Source organism: Aythya fuligula, chromosome 5 (genome assembly GCF_009819795.1).
Source record: "Aythya fuligula isolate bAytFul2 chromosome 5, bAytFul2.pri, whole genome shotgun sequence".
NCBI classification, from domain to species: Eukaryota; Metazoa; Chordata; class Aves; order Anseriformes; family Anatidae; genus Aythya; species Aythya fuligula.
This window is the reverse complement of record NC_045563.1, coordinates 18,293,109-18,314,817: the sequence shown is the minus strand read 5'-3', so window position 1 is coordinate 18,314,817 and position 21,709 is coordinate 18,293,109. Positions and strand designations below refer to the sequence as shown.

Genomic DNA, 21,709 nt, shown 5'->3' with positions numbered 1-21,709 from the left:
GGAAGCCATCAGCTACGAACTGGACCGAGTGCTAATTTATACTGTGCTAAATAGTATTACAAATTATTATTTGTAAAACTTAGACATATTTAATGGTCCCTGTAGTTAATTTTATATTGGTAGGTAAAGAAATACCTAGCTTAATATATTGAACAGAACTATAACACATAAATACACAGTTTGTAAGTAGCACAGTAATATTCTGAAGAGTAATAGGTACACGGTATAGTGCCCAACATGACAGATGGCTTTTCAAGGAAAATGAAAAGATGACAGTAAAATATGGAGCAGAGAGCAAAATAAGAGCATTACCTGGAACCTCTTTTCAGCGGCAGGTAAGAAAGAGAAAAGGATTAGTTATACAAGCCTGTGTGAAAGCTAAGTGTCAGTGAATTATTCATAGAAAGAATTATTATTATTAACCTTCAAATTTGTTTACTTCTTTCTAAACATGGGAATTATAAATTCATAGGCAGTGTAGATCTATTATGAGTACAGATAACTCCAATTTATTTAAATTGGAATTATGAACAGGTACTGGCATAAGAATATAATTCTAGTAATAGTTCCTACTGTAAACAGAAAAAGAAAGCAGAAATAGACCCCAAAAGATGTCCTTCCTATAGTGAGGGGCCCAAAACTGAACACAGTATTTGAGGTGTGGCCTCACCAGAGCTGAGTACAGAGGAACTATCACTTCCCTAGTCCTGCTGGGAATTTCCAATACAATCCAGGATGCTATTGGCCTTCTTGGCCACCTGAGCACACTGCTGGCTCATATTCAGCCAGCTATTGACCACTACCCATTTTTGCACGCATTCTTCATATACAAAAAAAGACCTGAAGACAAAAAATAAAAATTGGAAGTAATTTTGCCACAAAGCCTGGTTTTGAATTGCACGTGGGAGTAGATGCAGAGCATCTAAAGAAATTTCAGCAGATGTATAATACACAGGGATCTTCCCATACAAGAGATCTTAGCCCATGTACTGAGTAATAACACCTATTAAGAATACATGATAGGAATAACTATGAGAGAGAAATGCTTTCAAAGGTTTTAGTTGCTTGCCAATCTGTAGTACAGTAAATTTGTTTTGAAAAATTAAACTGGAATTCTCTGTTGGCACAGCTGTTCCTATATAAGGTATATTAATCATAGTATCCTCCCATTAACAGTGACAAATAGTGAACACTTCAGGGAGTATGAGAGCATGCTAAGAATGCAGTGTTATCCTCCAGATTAATTTCCCAAGCTCCAGAGGTTTGCAGTTCAGGGAGCAGCTGAGCCAGAAGTGTTTTCAGAATTAACCATCCATGATGGATTTTTCTTCTGAGCAATTTAATCAGCATAAAAACATACTAGAACGGAACGTTAAGTAAAGGACAGAGATGGTTTTCTGACTTATTTTGTGATGTTGAATATCCATAAGGCTATTACATAACTTTATACATACACTAAGCATCTTTCCACATAAAAATGCATCTTCTAATATTCATTCAGCAAATATAAATAATTCGAATTACAGACATATATAATTGCTGCCTCAAAGCCCACACAATTCTGTGCATTTGATAAAAGTTAAAACAAGTATTCCCATGTCAGTGATATATTATGATAATTCTATTTCACGAGGGAATGATATATCATTACTAAAGAAAAAGGAATTGACATTGGTTTTGCCCACCTGATGATGTGTTTTTGTATTTTGGATACACTAAATGGCCTAAAAATCTGATTTTTATATGCCATACCACTACTTACAACTAGGACATTACATAAAAGGTGAGATGGTGAGATCACTTTAACTTCTCTTAAAAATCAAACTAATTCTACTGAATCAATTTTTGGTAGCCTGTGGTATCATTTATGACTCAGAATTCAGGCTATGGTCCTGAAGTACAGGACCTGGCCACACAGATGTGCTTTTGTAAGAAGCAGGAGACTGGGGAGATTTCAGGTATGCATCTTCCTTTAGCATTCTATTGTTTGACTTAACTAATTTAATACCCTGGATACTAAAAATCAGTCATAGCACTCCTTCCTGCAGTCTTCTTTCTATACAGAGGGAACTTCACTATTCACCAGAGTTTATGAATTCACTTCAGCTATCAGAAATCTCAAAACTAGGTGCAACAATCCTAACTACTAACTACACTTCTGGTATTAGAGATCAATTACCTGGTAGCATTTACCCTTACCCCCACAGAGAATTAAACTTTTCCTACACTCAACAGTAAGAAAAAAAAATTCAGATACTTTCTAAGAAGTACTTGAAAGACATTCTCAGAAGCACATGCTACAGTGGCATATACCTGTGTTTCTAAGAATACTAGGACCTAAATAGTGCTATTTAGAGATTTGATGACCTCCTCCCAATTATTCTATCTTACCTACTCAGACTGGGCTCTCTTTCTATTTAATAGAAAAAGTGTGAAAGCTTTCATTTCTGTTTCAAAGTATAAGTATTTCTGTTTCAAAGTATAAGTAACTTGGAAAAATATAGTTATTAAAATGTGTTTGATCCTGCACTTTGTGTAAATGAACTTACCTCACTACCCCCTGCCTTCATAGGAAGCAAAAGGGAAAGGAAATAAAGTAAAATAAAAATTAGCATTTATGAAAATAGACCTACTAAAAGATTTACCAATCTTAAACAATGTTAACTTCCTAAGTTAAAATGCATGCAGTTAACACACTGTGTTTCTGTTCTTCACAGAAAGTTCTCATTCCCTCCATTTGAAGTTTTAGGACCCAAAACTTTTGAACACAGAAGGCAATTGAATCCTTTCATCAACTTTGACACAATTTGAATTGGAGCCTAATTACCTTACTACAGAATTAATTTTCTTTAATATTCTATTTGAAAATGAAAACCACAACTCCATCAGTTTCAAGAAATTTGTTGAATGAAATACAAGAGTTTCCTTAAAAATAAAATAAAATAAAATAAAAAAATAAAAAAAAACTGATCACAGCTTCCAAAGGAAAGAGTATATATATAAATCCAAAATATTTATACCATGCCCATTTTTTCTTTTGTATTTCATAGAATCAAAGAATTTCCATACCAAATGTGTCCAATTAATCAACAGAAAGACAATTTTCACTTTAAACACAAGACTGGGAAACACAGCTTTATACGTGTATGCATGCATTCTTTCCATACTGCAGGGAAAAGATGACACTAAAATCCCCACAGACAACAGACTCAATGAGGGCACCACAGATCTTCCAGCTTCACTGAGGAAAGTAGGCACACACTAACTTCACATTCTTGCAATAAGTTTCTGATCTGCTACTTCTTTATACCCTTCCTCCTAGTTAAACTGTGTTGTGTTTTCCTCACTTCTCTCTTTAGTACTAGTGTTCCTTAATCACTTTATTTCACATCTACTTTATCTGCTGGTCTAATTCTACTCTGTTCCCCAACATCTCCTCTCTTCTAAAGCATATGCCAGTGAACCAGGAAATACAACTAACTCCCAATCATGCAAAGAAATCAACTTCATTTTTGAAGGCTCATGAATAGAAACTGCAGAACCACTGTGGGCAGAATTTTAAAAGGGAAGAAGTTATCTGGAGACAGAAACCATGCACAGAGCAATTAGACAAATTTGTCAAATCAGTTTGTTAGAAAAAAACAATTGTAAGCTGTCTTACAATATGCAGTTGTGTGGGTTCATATCTACAGTGACACCACTAGCTATTTGTTGGTGCGTAAAAAGTTTCAAAAGAAGTAGATTATTAAAGAGCAGCAAATATCTCAAGAAACTCCCCGAACATAGTAAAATACATACATCATTTGGAGTCTCTTGTTCTCTCTGAATAAGAGGTACAGCCTAGTCCTTAATCATGACAACTGATAAGCGTTTTTTTCCTATAAAATATTTCCACTCTTTTTATATATCATTTTTAGATGTATATGCACATCAATATAATTATATTTTACTGTTAATCATCTTTTCGGATTGCTTTCTTGGCTAGAACTGTAATTTAGCAGTTACCTTTCATCTAAGGTTGGCTCCTTTTGTTGCAGATGAGGCTTAATTCCAAACATTGGTCTAATGTTTGTTGATAAGGCTTTGATGGTATAATTAATTTCATTTTCCCTTGTCACATCGCTGTCATAACCTAAAACAAAAAATCAAAGCAAGTAGTATCAAAACAAGATAAGATACAAAAAAAGGAATCATAATTTGTGCAGCTTTCAGTGAAGTACTGGACTACAAGAACAACTATGATATATCAATAACAAATGCACAAACAAGAGAAAGTAGCTGGGAATCATGAATATTCGTAATTAGAACTTTCTAAGAAATAAAACTCCCTAAAACATACATGGGGAAAGAATTATTAACAAAGATTCAAGGGACATTCAAAGCTACTCTGTTTCTGCTTGCTTGCCATTAACTCAGGGTCACGCCAAAGCATCTTGCTACATGACACCTGCTCTTAAATTCTGGAAGATTTAGCACCAGGCTGTCCTCTACTTGAGGATCCATTCATGAGGCTCTATCAAATAGTGTCCAAATCTAAACTGCTATAAATTTACTTTTCTATGTAGATTTTTTTAAAGTTAACTACAATAAAAACATTTTTCATTTTAAGGATGTCAAGAGACTTTTTATGAACTCTGTCTCAAAAGAGGAAATCAAATAGTTCATTATCATTTTCTTCACAACAGCTTATCAGTCTTTTCCTCAAAGAGAAGTTTTACTTAGTGTATTTACAGTGTCTTCACTATTTAAGATTACAGTAATTACATAAAATTGCTAATTAATCAAGTTTTATATAAGTAATAAACAGTTTTCTTGAAACAGCGTAATCCAGCCAATTTTATCAATTATTACTGACCTCCATCTTCTTCAGAATCTAGATCAGACTCTTCACTGTCACATTGCCTGGTATCCCGATGTCCTTCCATCTCATAAGTCCACAGCATTAAAGAGGTGTCTGCTCCTCCAACAGTGACCAACAAACTGTCATCATAGGTCCAACGAACATTTGTTACATGGGTACTGTGAGCAACATATCTCTTAAATTTTCCAAACTTTCCCTAGGGGAGAAGAAAGGGCACTGATCAAAAATTAACCAATCTTCTTGATAAAACAAAACTGAGTTGCAAGTACACCTCTGTCCAGTAACACAGTCTTAACTTTTTTTAGTTTATGCTTCATCTATTTTGCATTTGTATGTATCCCATGATTTACTGAGTTCCTCTTCTATAGAAAAGCTACTAAGTCTAACCAAGTTTCTACACCAAGCATGCAAGAATTTGTTTTGTAAAAAGAATCCAGCAATAAACACTGCATCGTGTTTCCAAGGAGAGAATATAATCTAGCAGATTAAGACTAAAATGCACAGGGAATATACTATATAATATAATATACTATATTATATAATTCTTATACTGTCCCTTACACATTTGCCACTGTCAGTGACAGGACACTATGCGAGCTGTCTCTTTAGTCTGACCTCGAATGGTCATTCTCAGTAATAATTTACAGTTTAATGCACTGCAAATTTGTAATATTGAATGCCTTCCTTCAGTCATAAGGACAAAAGTTTAAAAGTACTATTTAGTTCTTAATGATCAATTTGTACACTTTTACAAATAGTTTGGAAAGGCAGCTTTATTAACCATTCTTCAACATGCACAGCTGAGGACTACTTACTTTAGCAGGGTATCGAAATAGCTTCACAAATCCAAAATCATCTCCTGTGGCTAATACTTTACTATCACTAGTGAGGCATGAAGCAGTTACATCTGTGACTTCACCAATTATTGGCCAGATTCCTTCACAGCAAGAGCCCAGAACACTTGTCCATGATGCCCAGCCAATCTTTTCTACCTAAAAAAACAACCTGTTTGAGTCAGAGCATGCTTCTTCCTATGCAGTTTCCTTCCATATCTGATTTCAAGAAAAAATACTTGCACTGAAAAATATGCCATCTAAAAGATAATAATTTGATATTAACTGCTAATTTTCTTCAGGATTTCATGTGAGAGCCATAACTTTATTTCTACTAACTTCCACAATCACTAGACACATATAAAACGTACCTGTCCTTTCAGACTAGAGAAAACAAGTTACATTTTTCAATGCTGCTTTTCAATCTCATAGAAACTATTATTTTGAAAATTATTAATTTTCATTCTCTACCCTCTAATAATGCTCTATGTCTGAGAAAACAAACAAATATTATAGCTGTATGCACTATAATATATAGTGCATACTACACTTGTCCATGCATATTATGCATACTATACTACATTGTTACATAAAGACAGACATGATATCTTCCAAAGCAAGGTTAAGGGCTAAGAAACCTGCAGTAGGTTTTCTGAGGTGGTTAGGTACCAGAAGAAGCACACAGAAGTCCAGTGAGATTTTCACATGAGCACAAGTCAGAAACACGTATATTTCCCAAGAGAAGTGACAAATGCAACACCCCCTATGTAATTTCTCATTCCAATCACATTACCTAATTGTGTGAAAAAGGGCAACGGACAGCAAATACTTCAATAAAAGTTTTTTTCAATAGAACAGTTGTGGTTTTATACGTCATTCTCCCTTACGTGTCATAGACTGCTGCATCAAAATTCCAAGTTGCAAACAAGGTAAGAAGACATTCTATTTCCTCACCTCCAAAGTAGGAATTGTCTGTTTTTTTCCACGAGGAGCTTCAAAAAACAGCTGCTCTTTAGCACCAGTGTTAACTTGCAAGAGCTTCCCTATAAAAATAAATTACATATTGTACATTAATGTTCATTAGAACATTCCATTTATATATATTATAATTTATATATATATCTAATATCATTACACAATTATTTGTTTCTGTTCCTAAACTGGATGCATAAAAGACTGGAACTAGTAGAATGGTCTTCTGAAGATCCAAGTCAGTCCACCCCTTATATGCATGGCCACTCTGAAAACTGCACTAATACATCACTTTACCCAATACTTTATGGTTATCCCATCAGATGGCAGACAAAATGAATTGGGTATAACACAGAGCTCATTTGTGACAAATGGCTGACTATTATGCATGTGCTTCATGGGCTTGAGGAACACACAAGCTGCTTGGCCGGCCAATGGCTGTTTCCAAGCAGCTGACTTCTGCTGGTCCTTATACTTCTTTTTTGAGGGAAATTCTCAGCAATGTTCCTGTCTTCCTTCTGTTTTCACAAATCTCAAAAGATGCTAACTTCTACCACTTTTCCAAATTAATTTTAAATTGGACAGTTACAAAGGTTATGTGGTGGAATAGAAGCAGGGACTAAGAGACTATATGATTGCACTGCTATGTTTCTGTATGAAATGGAACTGAAATTCGTACTTAAATTAATACTATATTAAGATCCAGGAATAAAGTAGAAACAACAGTCTTTATGTCATTTTGGACAATATTCAAGAACACATATTCCTGAGCTACATATGTATTTTGCAGTGCACTATTCAAGAGGCAAAGTCAAACAATAAATACAGAAGATGTAATAAATAAATAAAATCTTTAGAGATAATCCGTATTACTTCAAGTTGCACAACTTCTAAATAGTAGTAAAAATAGTGGTTTTGTATTTATTCACATGCTTTATCTTCATAAACTGAAGAATCAAATCTGTCAGTGACATAAATTCATGCTGTTGATGCAATTTACCATTTTAGTCTGTAATATAATCCACTTTCCAGGACGTTTTTACAATTCAGATGAATGCTACTTACCTCTTATGTCCCAGTCCATGTGCGTTATGTAACTGGAAGCTCCCTTGCAGATTCCTACTCGTTTACTGCTCATTACATTGTAAATATCTACAAAGTTGTCACAGGATGCCACAGCTAAGTACTTTCCAGCCCCTAAAACACACCAGTAGAAACATGAGAAATAAGAAACTTAACTGGTCTGAATATTAAAAACAACTGCTTTCTGGAATTCAGCTATATTCACCTCAAATTTCTTTCAAGTAAATTTGCTGACTTATGCATCATTCCCAAGAGACTAATGTTGGTATCACAATCAAAATTTCAGTATAAAGTATATAACCATGACATTGGTACATCTGTAAACAATAAACTATTGGATGAAATTTTAAACATTTCTTGCACTCAAAGAGAGGAAAGGCTGAAGTAACCAGAAGGCAATATTGCATAAGAACTTGTATCTGTTATTTCCATCAAATTTTACCTACAGAATAATATTTTCACTGAAACAGTATTAATAGTTTAGGTCATAAATTTCAGTGCCTAAATATGAGCTGTACTGTTTGAAAAAACAAAACAAAACAAAACAAAACAAAACAAAAGGCTTCACTGGGATTGTTAAGGGAGGAAAAAGGGCTAGGGATGGAGAAAATTGCACCACAATTTTCCAACATATCAGTTTCGAGCCCCTTGATTAGCTAAAAGTAACCTAAGTGTAGAGCCAAATTTACACAGCTTAAAGTAGAATTCTTTTTTCAGTCCCTAGGGTGGCTGCTGGATGCTCATGATTTAAAATCTGACTGTTACATTTAGGAGGTTCCTATGAGCGAACCTATTCCATTAATCTCATCCTTAAATGATACTAATGTTTTTGTCAAAACATTAACATTAGTTGTCCTTACTTTTATTTGTTACACGTAAAAGAGTACTGTAGATCTCTACTTCCTTTAAAGGTTATAAAGCTTGTTTGAAGAATTTGTACATCAAAATCCCCATTTAAAGTCACTTACCAGGAGAAAAACGGATCTCTGAAATAACATCTTTCCTGTGCTGGAAGGAGACAAGATCCTCCAGGGTATCTGCATTAACTATTAAAAAACTTCCATCGTTGAGACCAACGGCTAATGCTTTTCCATCAGGAGAAAAGCAGCAACATCTACCTCCTGTGGTGAACACAGACATGTCATTCAGGTATGTGAATAATCCCTCTTTTTATTTTTCCAGTAATAAAGAAAAGCTGTTCTTCTAGTATATAGTCTAATGAAATATTATAGATGCTGCCAAGATCATTTCCAAGCTCTACTCCTGTAACAGTACATAGAAGCCATTGGTAAACAAGCACACGACTTCAGAATCTCCCATTAGATTTATTTGCATATTGATCAACATTTAACCTAAATAATAAGATTAACCACTGTCATCTATATATATATATATATATATATTTAATTTTGCTCTCATTCTCAAGAGATCTGATGCCAGTTGTCTGTTACCATTTGCTCTACTAAGCAGAACACAGCTGGAAAAGACCTCCTGGACTCACAAAATCCAGTTGTTTGCTTCCACAGTCACTATGTCATATAATCCTTTCACTAAACATGTCTACATTCATTTGACAAATAGTTCAATTTCCAATCTAAATGCATTTATGATCAGCTTATTATATATTTGTTTCCATGCCAGAATCTTCCATTGGCATAAATATTTTTCCCTTCTCCCCATGGAAAAACTTGTTGGTAATCTTTTGTTTAGCTAAACTGACTATCAGACAAAGCTTCATATTCACTACCCTGTGGCTCCTCTTTGTCCAAGCTCAGCTTTCAGTTCAGTTCAACTCATCTGAACACAGATGAGAGGTGTACATCAAAAATACTCTGATTAGTCTCCTGTAAATTACATGGATACTTCAATATGTCCTGAAAAAAATATCTATTACAAATAGATTTCATCCTGTGTTCAGCTAGAACATTCTGAATCTTCCAAACCTCAGTTACTCCTCAGCTAAACGGACATCTTTCTTACAGTCATCAAGTCTTGCTTTTTAATTACGAAACAATATGCAATTTCTATTACTGTAGTCTGCAATAGTATCCAGCTCTTTCTCTACAGTAAACAGGTGCTTTTTAAGATTGCCAAAACATTTCAAAATTTGTTTTTATCATCAAATTAGGTCACCACAGTCCTTACTTTTCTGCCAAAACTACTATTAAAAATATTAAGATTATTGGCTTTATAAGTCCAGCAGACTCCATCAACTTGAAACTTTTTTTTTCTAATCATTACCACCCCTGCTTGTGCCAGTTTATAGATTTTCTTACAATTAGTTCATCGATCCAGATCATTTTCAGCTAAGCTCCCCAGAAGGTGTGGTTCAAAATGCTTTACTGAACTGAAAACAGATGAAGCCTCTGTCTAGCAAAGCATACATATTCAAACCTGGATAAGGACAGTGTGGTCTAATGCTAAAAAGAGTCTCTATAGTCATTTACAGAAGATTTTTCATCCAAAATAAAATTGTATTATATGGTATACAATAAGAATTTTATGACTGCTTTTCTCTTTCCTTGTCATTCCAGACTCTTCTAACATTCACAAAGAAGAACATGACTTCTGAAATTTCTTTCAAAATGAGAATTCTTAAAATGTCCCAATATGCTTGCAATATTACTGACAATATGGCAGATTCAAGTCACTGGCTCAACTTTTATTGTAAATTTATTGCCTTAAAGCTTATTTGCAATTGTAATGTATTAAGAATAGTATTAGAAAGAAATCTCTTATACAGATTCATTAGCTTAAGGGCTATATAACTTGTGAATACAGCAGCAATAAAGTAATCAAAGAAAAGAATATACTTGGTCTTGCTTTTACAAGAATCATAACACTAGTAAATAACAACTGAATTCAGTTAGATCTTTCTTCATACTAAGCATCTTACCCTTCTTCAATTTGCGAACAGCTAACATACAATGGCTAGGAGATAAATCCCATATTCTTAAGGTTTTGTCATCACTTACAGTGGCACAAATGGGTAAATGAGGATGAGTAGCTAGACCCCAAACTTCCCCCTCCATGTGACCCTGAAAAATACACAGTGAATCAGATGATTTTATATTTAAAACTGAAATAAGAAACAAAAGATTTAAGAGGTTAAAAAAAAACAACAAACAACAGAATGAGAACATGCATTTACAGGATAATAAAGAAATGTCTAAATAGAACAGAACACCTGAAAAAAACTCCACCTTCCTACTTAAGTGCAAATTATAGTAGTCATTTATACATGTGAAAACCTTTCTCTGAGAAATTATCTACACACACACACACACCCCTAGAATTTTCCTTTTCCTAAATTACAGCATCAGGTTCTAATACATTCTGTAAAAGCTCCAATTGTTTACATATTGCATTGACCACTCACAAACTTGAAGATACAGAGACTTACATTTAAGTATGAAAGGAAATCATATGATGACATATTTTGTAAAACAAAACAAAACAACCTGTTTTGTAGACAGGTTTAAGAAATGCTGTCTGCTTGGTATAGCAAAGAGAATTTTTTTTTTTAATGTAATTACAATGAGAAACTAAAAATAAACCTCAAAAGAGACAAAGAAGTAATTAAAAGTCAAAACAAGTTAGTAAGAAATTTGGTGGAGGATCCATTGACTTACTTTATTTTTAGACTAAAACTATATTTCAGTTTATTTGACAGAATGAACTTGATGAACAAATTTCAACATGACATTCTGTGATCTGTTTTGCTCATGAAAAAGTCACAGTGCTTTATCGTAGCCTTAACAATGTATGAAATGACAGTAACTTGTTAACTTTAATAGTTACTAAAATGCTTGTTATTTCACAACAGTCTTTATCTGAAAAAATAAAACAGTATTTGTGATATGGAGTATCTAACTGATATCTAACACGTACCTGAACCAGAAGAGTTATTGGTCCACTTTTATCCACCTCCAATATCTCACCGTTCTTTGTGCCTACTAAAATATGACCATGTCCTAAAGATATGGCACGTATAGAAGGATTATCTTCTAAGAGGAGACCTAGAACATTAAAATATTATAAGACAGAAAATTTTCTTTTATGCCTTAAAGAGGATTTTTCACATGTACACATTACATTCTGATTGTAGTAAAGGATACTCAGTAGAAAACAAGCAAGAATGTAGTCCTGCATAGAAGAATTTATATGTTTGGACTCATTTAGGAGTATTTAGCAATTGCCCAACCAATGAAAGAACACACACTAGTCATTCTTTCAAACTTCTAGTTTGAGATTTTTTTCCATAATAAAACCACTATATAAAGCAAATGCCACTAATCTTTCTTCTCAGGGTATTTCTGAAGTTTCATCAGCCTCACTCACTGACTGAAAAAACTTATCTTACTGAAAAAATATGCATGTGAAATATCAGCTATATCACTATCTTTACATCCAGCATTTATGGTACTTTTAGACATAGCATTTCATTGAACAGATAGGAGAATGAGAAAAGCAGTAACAGAATGTTTTAGTTAATGGGTGTTCCACTCATGATTTCTGAAAATTAAATCATATATTTTAAAACACAGAAAATATAAATTTAATAGATTAGTGGAGGACGGACATGGGACACACAACAGGACATGACCTTATTTCCAGAACATCAAATAGGGAAAACCATAAATCAACACTAAGAGCAAGAACAAGTTAAAGGAATAGGAATTAAAGAATTCTTAAATCATTTCAACACACATATGCAATTACAGAAAATTAAGTCATAAAATTCATAAAACATACTAATCCCTTACCAAACTAACCACAATTCTAAATTCCATTCCTTTTGTAGACTCCTCCAAAACAAAAAAGATCAGAAAAGGTTACTTCATAATTAGAAACATAATAACATAATAGGCTTTATGGTCATCACTTTAAAAAAATCAGCTGGGAGGTAACAGACTCAAAGTTAAATCAATTAATTCACACAGATAGTAGGGTAAATAGGACATAAGGAAGTAGACTTTAGACATGAGGAAATGGTCTCAAGTTACTCCAGTGGAGATTTAGATTGGATATCATGAAGGTCTTCACAGAAATGTTAGTTAGGCATTGGAACGGGCTGCCCTGGGAACTGATTAAGACACCATTCCTGGAGGTTTTTAAGAGATATGTGGATATGGTGCTTAGAGACATGGTTTAGTGGGGGACTTGGTATAGTTAGGTTGATGGTTGGAAGTCATGGTCTTAAGTTTTTTCCAACCTAAATGATTCTATTGTTCTAAATATTAAGATCCGTCCCCACCAAATGTGCAAACAAACACTACAGCATGCCATGCCTCAACAACAGAAATATGACTTATTCAGAATCAGAAAAGCTTTAAAAATATTAATTTTTAGTATTTGTTATGTTAAATGTGGATCTTACCTGACTGGGTAAAGCAATTCCACAGAAAAAAAAGTTTTCTAAAAAAAGTATTTTAAATAAAATCAAAATGAGGAAAAAGTCTGCTGTGTTACCTTTAGACCCAGGAGCCAAAGCAGCCCTTTTGATGGCATATGTTTTGAGACAGCGTTCAAAGGTATCGTCCCAGAGAGCTACTACCCCGTCCTTTCCTCCAGTGACAAATCCCTGGAAAAAAAAAAAAATCCACAAGTTAGAATCACTGATCATCTTTCCTTAATATTTCAGAACCAACAGATTACTACAGCATACAAACTCACGTTGTTATGCAAGTTCTGAAGGTTTCATTGTAAACAAGTTTCATGATTTTCTAGTTAGTCTCACTCTTCTGAGTTACCAACTGAGCATAAGACAACTAAGTCTCTAAACTTCTGCTATGCAAACTTAACTTCATGCAAATCATCACATAATAACAAATATGGCAGGTCAACATAGTCTGACAGAACAATCCTCCCTACATTCAGATGGTGAACTTGTAATTCTTTCTGGCTTGACAAAGAGGTAGCTGGAACAGGAAAATGAAATTATATCATAGCAAAACACTTTTATTTGGGTCTACATTAGTTATGTTGTATCCTAGCAGTTAACTTACTTTTTCTAATGCATGCATGCTGAACACAGGACCATCATGTGCCTTGACAGTTTTTATCAGAAACACATCTCTCCAGATACAGACATCCCCTGTGGAAGTTCCAGAGAATGCCATCTCTTCAGTCCAGCCATATACTGCACACATCATTGTATCAGTTCTTCCCATTGCACCTATGCAGCCCTTTCTCCCAATTAGTCCTCCCCCTGGTTTAAAAGAAAAACAAGTCATCAAGAGTTTGCTTGTTATTTTATTTCCCCAAAGCTATGTAACTTTACCCAGAGCAACAGATCTTTCTCATCTAGGTAACCATATCCTCTATAAAGCAAGCCTAACAAAATAGACTTTTTGTTCTATTTGATAAAATGTTACTTCTAACTTACTACTTGAATCTAGTTTTGAATATGTACATACATGAACACAGACATAGAACAAAGAGAAAGTACATTTGGAAACCTCACCTATAAACATAAAAAAATAGTAACTACCACAGTTCAAAGAACTCCCTCATAAAATGCACTTGAAAAAATTGTTTACACCTTGACATCTCATCCTTTTCATGATATGTTTTCGGGAATTTTAATTTTAAGGTTTGATGTATTGACCTCTGTATGATTGAAACATTGCAGTTATATGAACTTTAAAATTCTATAAAATACCATTATCTCAAGTAATGATAGGTATGATACCTAGTAACTTCTGGCTAGAAGGCTGGATTCAGATTTTCATAAGCCTTCAAGAAACTTCATGTAGTATAAAAACAGAAGCTGCTCAGGATATGATGCTTTGTACCATTCTCATGCTTACAGAGGCAAGGTCTCAAACTCTTTGCTATCACTTGGCACTGATGAAAGCATAAGTCCTAAGTATACAATTTGGTGTCATTTCTCATATCAAGTGCACCTGTTATAGTGCAGACTTCACAGACTTTGCATTTGTTAAGGTGCACTGATCCTCTATTCCACACATTAATGCTGTTAAGTGTGTTTCACAGTGACTACCTTGCCAATGGTTCACAGAGATGGGTGGCACTACTCAAGAAATTTGTTTCCTGCTGACTGAGCAATGCCCTAAAACCAAGTGGGCATTTTAATTAATTTTTTTTTTATTCAAAAGAACCATCTCTGCTTTTATTATCTCAATTAAGGTTTCTTTCTGCAAGAATTATAGTAATATAACACGTTAATATATAGTAATTTGCCCAGTAAATATTCTCTTATACACTTTGTTCTCTATTTAGCAAGCACTAGTCTTAAAATTAGTAATTTATATAGACTTCAACAGCTTGCTCTCAGACAATGGTGACTAATTTATCTTGGAGTCAGAACTGAGAAAACTAGTATAATTTTTCTTATCACAGACTTTTATCTCTAAAATTAAGCTTTAGCAGGGACTCAGGTGAGTCGATGAGATTGTTTGAATAGTCAGAGGGTTCCTAGCATGTAAGCTAGTCTTTAGTCCATGCGTGTACATACGCCTTTTGAGGTTCAGTACAACAATGTTCACACTAACATTAGGGAATGGCTTTTTTCACTGTCCAAAGTTTTTCAAGCACATAAAGAAATCTGCTTATCTTGTTTTTTAATTGTCAAGCTCAATAGAGGTATCTAAATAAAGAGGTCTCAACTACCAGGTGTGTCCACTTCAAATACTTTGTCTGAAGTTTTGTATGTGGTTTTTATCACCTTAGATTTATTTTTGTGTATCTTTGTGAGATACATGCTCAAACTGTCCTTCTTCCAAAAACTGTTCTATTATTTTAGAGCTCTGCACTATTTTGAGATTTGATATATTATTATTGGATATAAAATCAGTCAGTAGAATATCCTTTTTTTTTTTTTCTCTACTTGTGTAGCTCTAGCAACATGGAAAATTGATCTTATATAGAATCACTATTGTGCCAATTAGCGTTATTTCTACAAAGAGTAGGACAAGGCTAACTTAGAGATAAACAAAGAAGATATCTCCCTTTCATGCAAGAAACACACGTTAAGAGAGTGTATTTATATTTCAAATCACAGAAACTACTGTAAGAAAAAAAAAAGTTACATTACCTGCTCTACGCCAGAATTTCAAGTGTTTAATTCCAACTGTAATCAACTTTTCAGGCATATAAGGATTAATCTTAACAACAAAAATCTTATCTTTGCTTCCCCTGAAATATAAAGCAAAATATTTTCCTGTTTTAAATTGAAATATAGCTCTTCATCATATTCAAAAATATTTTTGTATTGTATACTTTCTTTATCTTGCTAGCATTTACTTCCAAATCACTTACAATTATTTTATTATAAGGATGAAAGCCAAGGAATGAACATACTGAGTCCTGCTCTATTTGCCATTAGCCTTCACTTTCCAAATGTGAGTGATTACATTACTTCGGAAATCCACGAGGTGGCCTTTTCTTTACAAAGTAATATACTGAAAATTGATGCAGATATATATATATACATATACATATATACACACACACACACACATATATATATGGCATTTAGACCTCAGACAGCTTATCATGAAGTTTAAAGATGTACAGTTGTATATCTTATTTATATCCATCTTTTAGTCTGAAAATAAATTGCCATTCTTATCCACTAATTCTCATTAGTTGATTTTTCTGTTTTTCTTGTTAGTTTCTTGTTAGAATTAAAAATATATTGCCCTATCAATTTTACGTGGAAATTTAATTTTGCTTTTAGAAGCACTGAAACCTGTTGCGTGTTTTAGACCTCTTACTATGCTCCTAAATACATAAAGCCCATGCTTTGCTTCAGTCCCAGAGTTTGAAAGACAGCTGTCGACTATTTTTGCTATCTATGCAAGAAGTGCTCACTAATATTTATTTCTTTAAAACACAGAAGAGCCACTAACTTTTTCTCTCTGGACAACAGCAGCAAAACTCTTACCTTCTGTGTTTTTTAAACCACTGAATGAACCCATAGCAAAGAGCTACCAGTTCCTTTCCAAATTCATGCTGTACTCCGCAAAGTACAGATGCTGTTCTCAAAAATTCTATTCCATTCCTCTGAGTAGGTAGGATGAAAAACAACCCAGAAATGAAATCCAATCTAAACTGATTAAAGTTCGATTAGAAAAACTGAGATTTGTGGGTCCAGGGAGTAGAGGGATTAAAAAAAAAAAAAAAAAAAAAAAAAAAAAAGAAGAAATATTCCAAAAGGCCTATGTGAAAGGTCATGTGAAAGGCAAAAAAAAAATGAAAGGACAAAAACAGCATTGCCACAGAAGTCAAACTAACTGGACTTCTAGTAAATAACTAGAAGGGGAGTACTCTCCTTTCTCTTCATCATCTCCTCAGTTTCATTCACATGAAACTCAAATCATGTTCAAAATAAAAAAAGTAAGTGAAACTGTCACTGAAGAGCAATAAAGAAGTTAATGGATAAACATGAAGCTGATACACTTTTAATTGTATCAGGAGAGAGTAATAAATCCTTTTCAAACAGGATGCATACTGAAAACAGAGCGGGGAAAAGTACTCACATTATTGCTCTGTTAAAAATAATACTTAGACATAGCAAATTCAAAGGTTTAAAAAAAAAAGTGAAACTTTAGAGGACTATTATTCTTTAATTAATATATGTTGCTCACTGTCATGTGAGACTAAACCTGGGTATAAATTTTAAAATGAAGTTAAATTCCTACCTTACTGCTGAAAGCTTTTCTCCTTTCTTCCAGTCCCAGAGTACAATAGTGTGATTGTCATCTATTCCAACAGAAGCCAAACGTTTCCCATCCGCTAGAAAAATACATTTATAATTGAGAGAGTAGATAGATAACCTTATGCTGCAATAATAAGAAACTACACTAAAGAACACTGTACCTTCAGAAATATCATAAGAACATAGAAACAGGTAAATAAGCATAAAATAAGCACAGCTATGGTATACTTAGAGGTACATTTGACATCAGTATGTTTTTAAGCTTGAGTAGTAAATTGGATGGAGTTTAGGACTAAGTTAGGAACTTTACATTTGATTTAACAATTAAGAATTTTGAACTCAACAAAACACAGACTTCATGGTTAAAAATTACAACCACAGTCCTTAGTTTTTAAAATTACTCTGTCTAAAACCTGCACTTAGATATCATGTGTTTGCACCATTCCTTTGCTCTGTTAGTTGCTGATGTAGCTGCCAAAAACCTTCATCACAAACTGCATAGTATTTCCTGTTTACTCTGAAAATCCCGGTTCATTTTTAAACTTTTCTGTTAATTTCACTAAAGCAAAATTAGGAAATTCGTGAAACATTCCTAAGCATACTCCTGGTGTCAAGTCTTTCAGCAACTCTGACACATATTCCACATTAACTCCTAAGAAAAAAGTTATTTATGCTTATTCAAAATCAACATATTGCTAACGTGTACCCATCTTTGAAATTGCTAAGCATACACACAATAATGTGAAATGAGATTCATGGCTTGAAAAAGGAGAAAATTCATTTTTTTTAAAATGAATTATCACTCTAAAATAGCCTCTCTCTTTTGACATTTATCACTGGAGAGCATTTTTCATACAAAACCTTCAATGTAAAGGAATTACCAATAGTTCATTAGGATTAATTAGCTTGCATTTTCATACCGAAGGAAAGTTGTATGTAAATAAATTAACAAATACTTATTACCTGAAAAATCAACAGCACAAACACCGTACTGGTGATAGCCCTTTAATACTGAGAGTGGTTTTATCGTTTCTGTATCCCAAATGTGTATTGAGGAATCTCGACCAACCTGAAAATAAAACATATTTATAACCATTTTTCATTTCTCTTTCATGTCAGTTATTTGACATAGTTGTCTGAAAGCATAATATTGACAAATACCTCAAAAAGTATTTGAAATAATTCAGAGTGATAAAATTTTCCTGGTATTACTTGAGTCTGGCTTACAAAATATTACTCCTTCAGCATCACAACTACTATTCTCACATCTAGCTCTCTAAAGTCCTCCAAAGAACCTGGACATATTAATCGCTATTAACCAACCTTACAATAGACTCCTCTTCTGGGGAAGGAGAAAAAAAAAACACAGCAAAAACAAACAAAATCCCTTAATAGATTGCATTGTGGCATATTTATTCCATCAATTACTACTCTTTCAATCATTCCCTGTCTAAAAATAATGGGTTATTTTTATGGCTAGTATGTAAACTACTTTATGTTTGAGAAATCAAGGTGACGTCTATTACTTTCTGAGGTCACTACAAGTAATAAAGTACCCTACGAGTCAGGTTCTATTGCACTGATACCTGTGGGGTAACCCTCACTTTGTTCATAAGGTCCATTTTCAGGAAAATCTGAACCAATCCTGCATGGGTAATTTGATTACTGTATAACCTAATTTCTGTAGGTAATTTAGTATATAATACGTCTATATAAAATACTGATATAAGGTAGTATATAATGTAGCTTATCACTTAGTTGCTAACAAGGTATTTTAAAATAAAGTAATTCCAGGCATATTTTTATTTACTCTTTAATACTCAAAAGTGAGACAGAATTAATTTCCACATTTTGGTATTTAATCTCTAAGCTGACCTGCAAATTCATGTTCCTCTCAAGCTTTTTTTTTTTTTTCTTTTACACAAATTAAGGGCATCATAAGCAAAACTTCATTAACTTCTGTTAAACTTCTGTTATTGAAGTTTGACAATATAATAATGATAGCAGCAATAGAGCCTGAAATGTTTGGTGAACAAAACTTTATGGGAAGAGATCTTTTTTAGAAAACAAGTGAAAAGATTCACCTAAAATTACTATCTAGAGAAAGCTAAAATGAACTGTGTTGTAGGTACAAAGAATGGCTTGATTAGAAGTGATAACCAAAACCATAATGCATGAAATTGAGAGGCCAGAATATAGCAACTGCTTCTCATAGTTAATTTCACAACAAAGATATAAAAGAAAACATTAATTGGACATTTCCTTCACTTGTTATCATGCAGAAGCAACATAAAATAATGTTGGAAAAAAAAAATATATATATATATTCATTAAAAAAAAAAAAGGTTAAAAAAATGAATAATCTATTGTCAGAATTAGTACAAAGAACTGGGGGGGAGGGGGGGAAATACACCTATGGTGCAGTTTTTAACGTTAATTAATTGTCAAGAGAAATGTTGTCTGCCACCTGGATAAATGTAGGCTGGACCTCCTTTCTCCAAAATAGGCTTTCAGTGGTAACAACTTCAGTCTTATTGCTGATAAACACGCTTCCTACCTGGCCTGTTGCGACATAGTCCTTTAAGGGATGAATAGCAAGGCAAAGAATGTCATCATCATGACCTAGATAAAAGCGCTGTGTGTTTTGCTGTCGATTGTACACCACTCCCACCGCTGCAACATGGTATACAATTTCACCAGTCTGAGTGTAAAATAAATTGCTTCGACAGTCGTAACCTCTGTAACTAAAGAAAAAATGTTTGTGCATCAAGGTCATAACCATACATATTGAAACTTTATGACATAAAATTATGCAAAATACATTTCATAAATGTGAAAGTTCAGATTACTTACCAATTAATATTTTGGTGTGTTAAGATTAACTTTTTTCCCACCAAAGGAACATCAATTTATCAATTTCATCTACTATGCACACATCAGTACCACTAGTATTAGTTTGAAAGTGGCTGCTATTTAACAGCCACAGCAAAAGAGAAAGTTATCATAGCTAATAATTTCTCCAAACCACATGCAACAAAATTAAATGAAATAGCCAAAACTAGTTCTCTGGACACTTTCTCTCTCTTAATGCTCAGAAATCAAACAGCAGAACTTTCTGCAAGAATGTGGACAAGGTAGACACCATAAAATGTAAAGTTTATTGAAATACTGAAACTTTCTAGCTATAAATAATTTTTATTTATTTATTTATTTATTTAAAGGAAAACCTGTCTCCTTTTAGTACTGACACCACAAGTGGCATGACTGGGACCAGCTCCCAGTGGACGTATACTGTGGTCGACATATTTCTTCCTAGGTGTGATTCAATATTCCATAACAACAAAAAAAAAAAGCATTTTCAAAATGGTTATAGACCTACTTTCAAAAACAATGTATGAGGCTCAGAAACCTAAAAAACATTAATCAAACAAGCAAGTTTTAAAGTAATTTTTTTAATAATGCTATCCTTGTGGTGAATGGAAGAAACATTTACAAACACCAACTTAAAGCGATTCCTTTCTTTCTTCTGATATAAACAACAGCTGATCAATTCCTGTTTTTACACTCTTAATTCCTTGGTTAATCTGTTTCTGTTCCTGCTCCAGTTCCTATAGATCCCACTAAATCAACTTTCCAATTATTTTAGAAAGATACATTTCTGCTTACATTTCTATACCTGTAGTTAAATTTATAGGAAGGATATGATGCTTGAATGTGATTGAATTGGCAATGAATTATTTTGATTTAGAGATCATTAAACTCTAGCCAAGTATTTTTTCAGCCAACTTCTAACTGAAATAGTTAAGTTCTAAAATGATGAGGAAATCATTCACAGCAAAGGAAACAACTCAGTGTTCACCATCAGTAGCTACAAAATAACAGAAATCTTTAGTATTTATGTTATACTTTACATGCTGTTATTTTCTTTGTGTAATTAAAAGCAAATATCAACAGAACAAATTACACTATTTTTAAGCAGAAAAAAACACAGGATGTTTTTCTAATAGTGAGTCTTTAAAGCGTCACATAAGACAAAGATGCATCCATACACATACCAATATGGTATACACAACATGAATGGGATAGTATTTAATACAACTACTAGATGCAAGACACTTAAAAAGTTTAAATGACAGAAATTACACAGCCAGGGTAGAATAGCCTTTCATAAATTTATATTTATATAAATATATACACTTTTTCTTGCTTGTATGGTGTAAGAATATGCATTGGTCAAGTAATAAATCTTTAAGCTGGTTGACCAATTTAGAGCTT

At 33.4% G+C, this 21,709-nt stretch overlaps 1 protein-coding gene across 3 annotated transcripts in view; it reads right to left on the bottom strand.

The window, feature by feature from the left end:
• The window catches only part of EML5 (EMAP like 5), a 103,431-nt gene that overhangs the window by 27,530 nt on the left and 54,192 nt on the right, over positions 1–21,709 (bottom strand). For 2 of the 3 annotated variants that reach the window (XM_032188779.1, XM_032188780.1), the window contains exons 14-29: positions 19,992–20,178; positions 18,398–18,503; positions 17,418–17,511; positions 15,809–15,909; positions 13,758–13,960; positions 13,222–13,333; positions 11,641–11,768; positions 10,646–10,787; positions 8,718–8,870; positions 7,732–7,863; positions 6,649–6,737; positions 5,677–5,853; positions 4,856–5,057; positions 4,006–4,132; positions 2,550–2,564; positions 313–321 (exon numbers count right to left, since the gene is read on the bottom strand). In XM_032188779.1, the coding sequence (XP_032044670.1) occupies positions 313–321; positions 2,550–2,564; positions 4,006–4,132; positions 4,856–5,057; positions 5,677–5,853; positions 6,649–6,737; positions 7,732–7,863; positions 8,718–8,870; positions 10,646–10,787; positions 11,641–11,768; positions 13,222–13,333; positions 13,758–13,960; positions 15,809–15,909; positions 17,418–17,511; positions 18,398–18,503; positions 19,992–20,178 (1,977 nt within the window). The remainder of the gene's footprint in view (positions 1–312; positions 322–2,549; positions 2,565–4,005; positions 4,133–4,855; positions 5,058–5,676; positions 5,854–6,648; positions 6,738–7,731; positions 7,864–8,717; positions 8,871–10,645; positions 10,788–11,640; positions 11,769–13,221; positions 13,334–13,757; positions 13,961–15,808; positions 15,910–17,417; positions 17,512–18,397; positions 18,504–19,991; positions 20,179–21,709) is intronic. The other variant, XM_032188781.1, reaches the window with a different exon arrangement.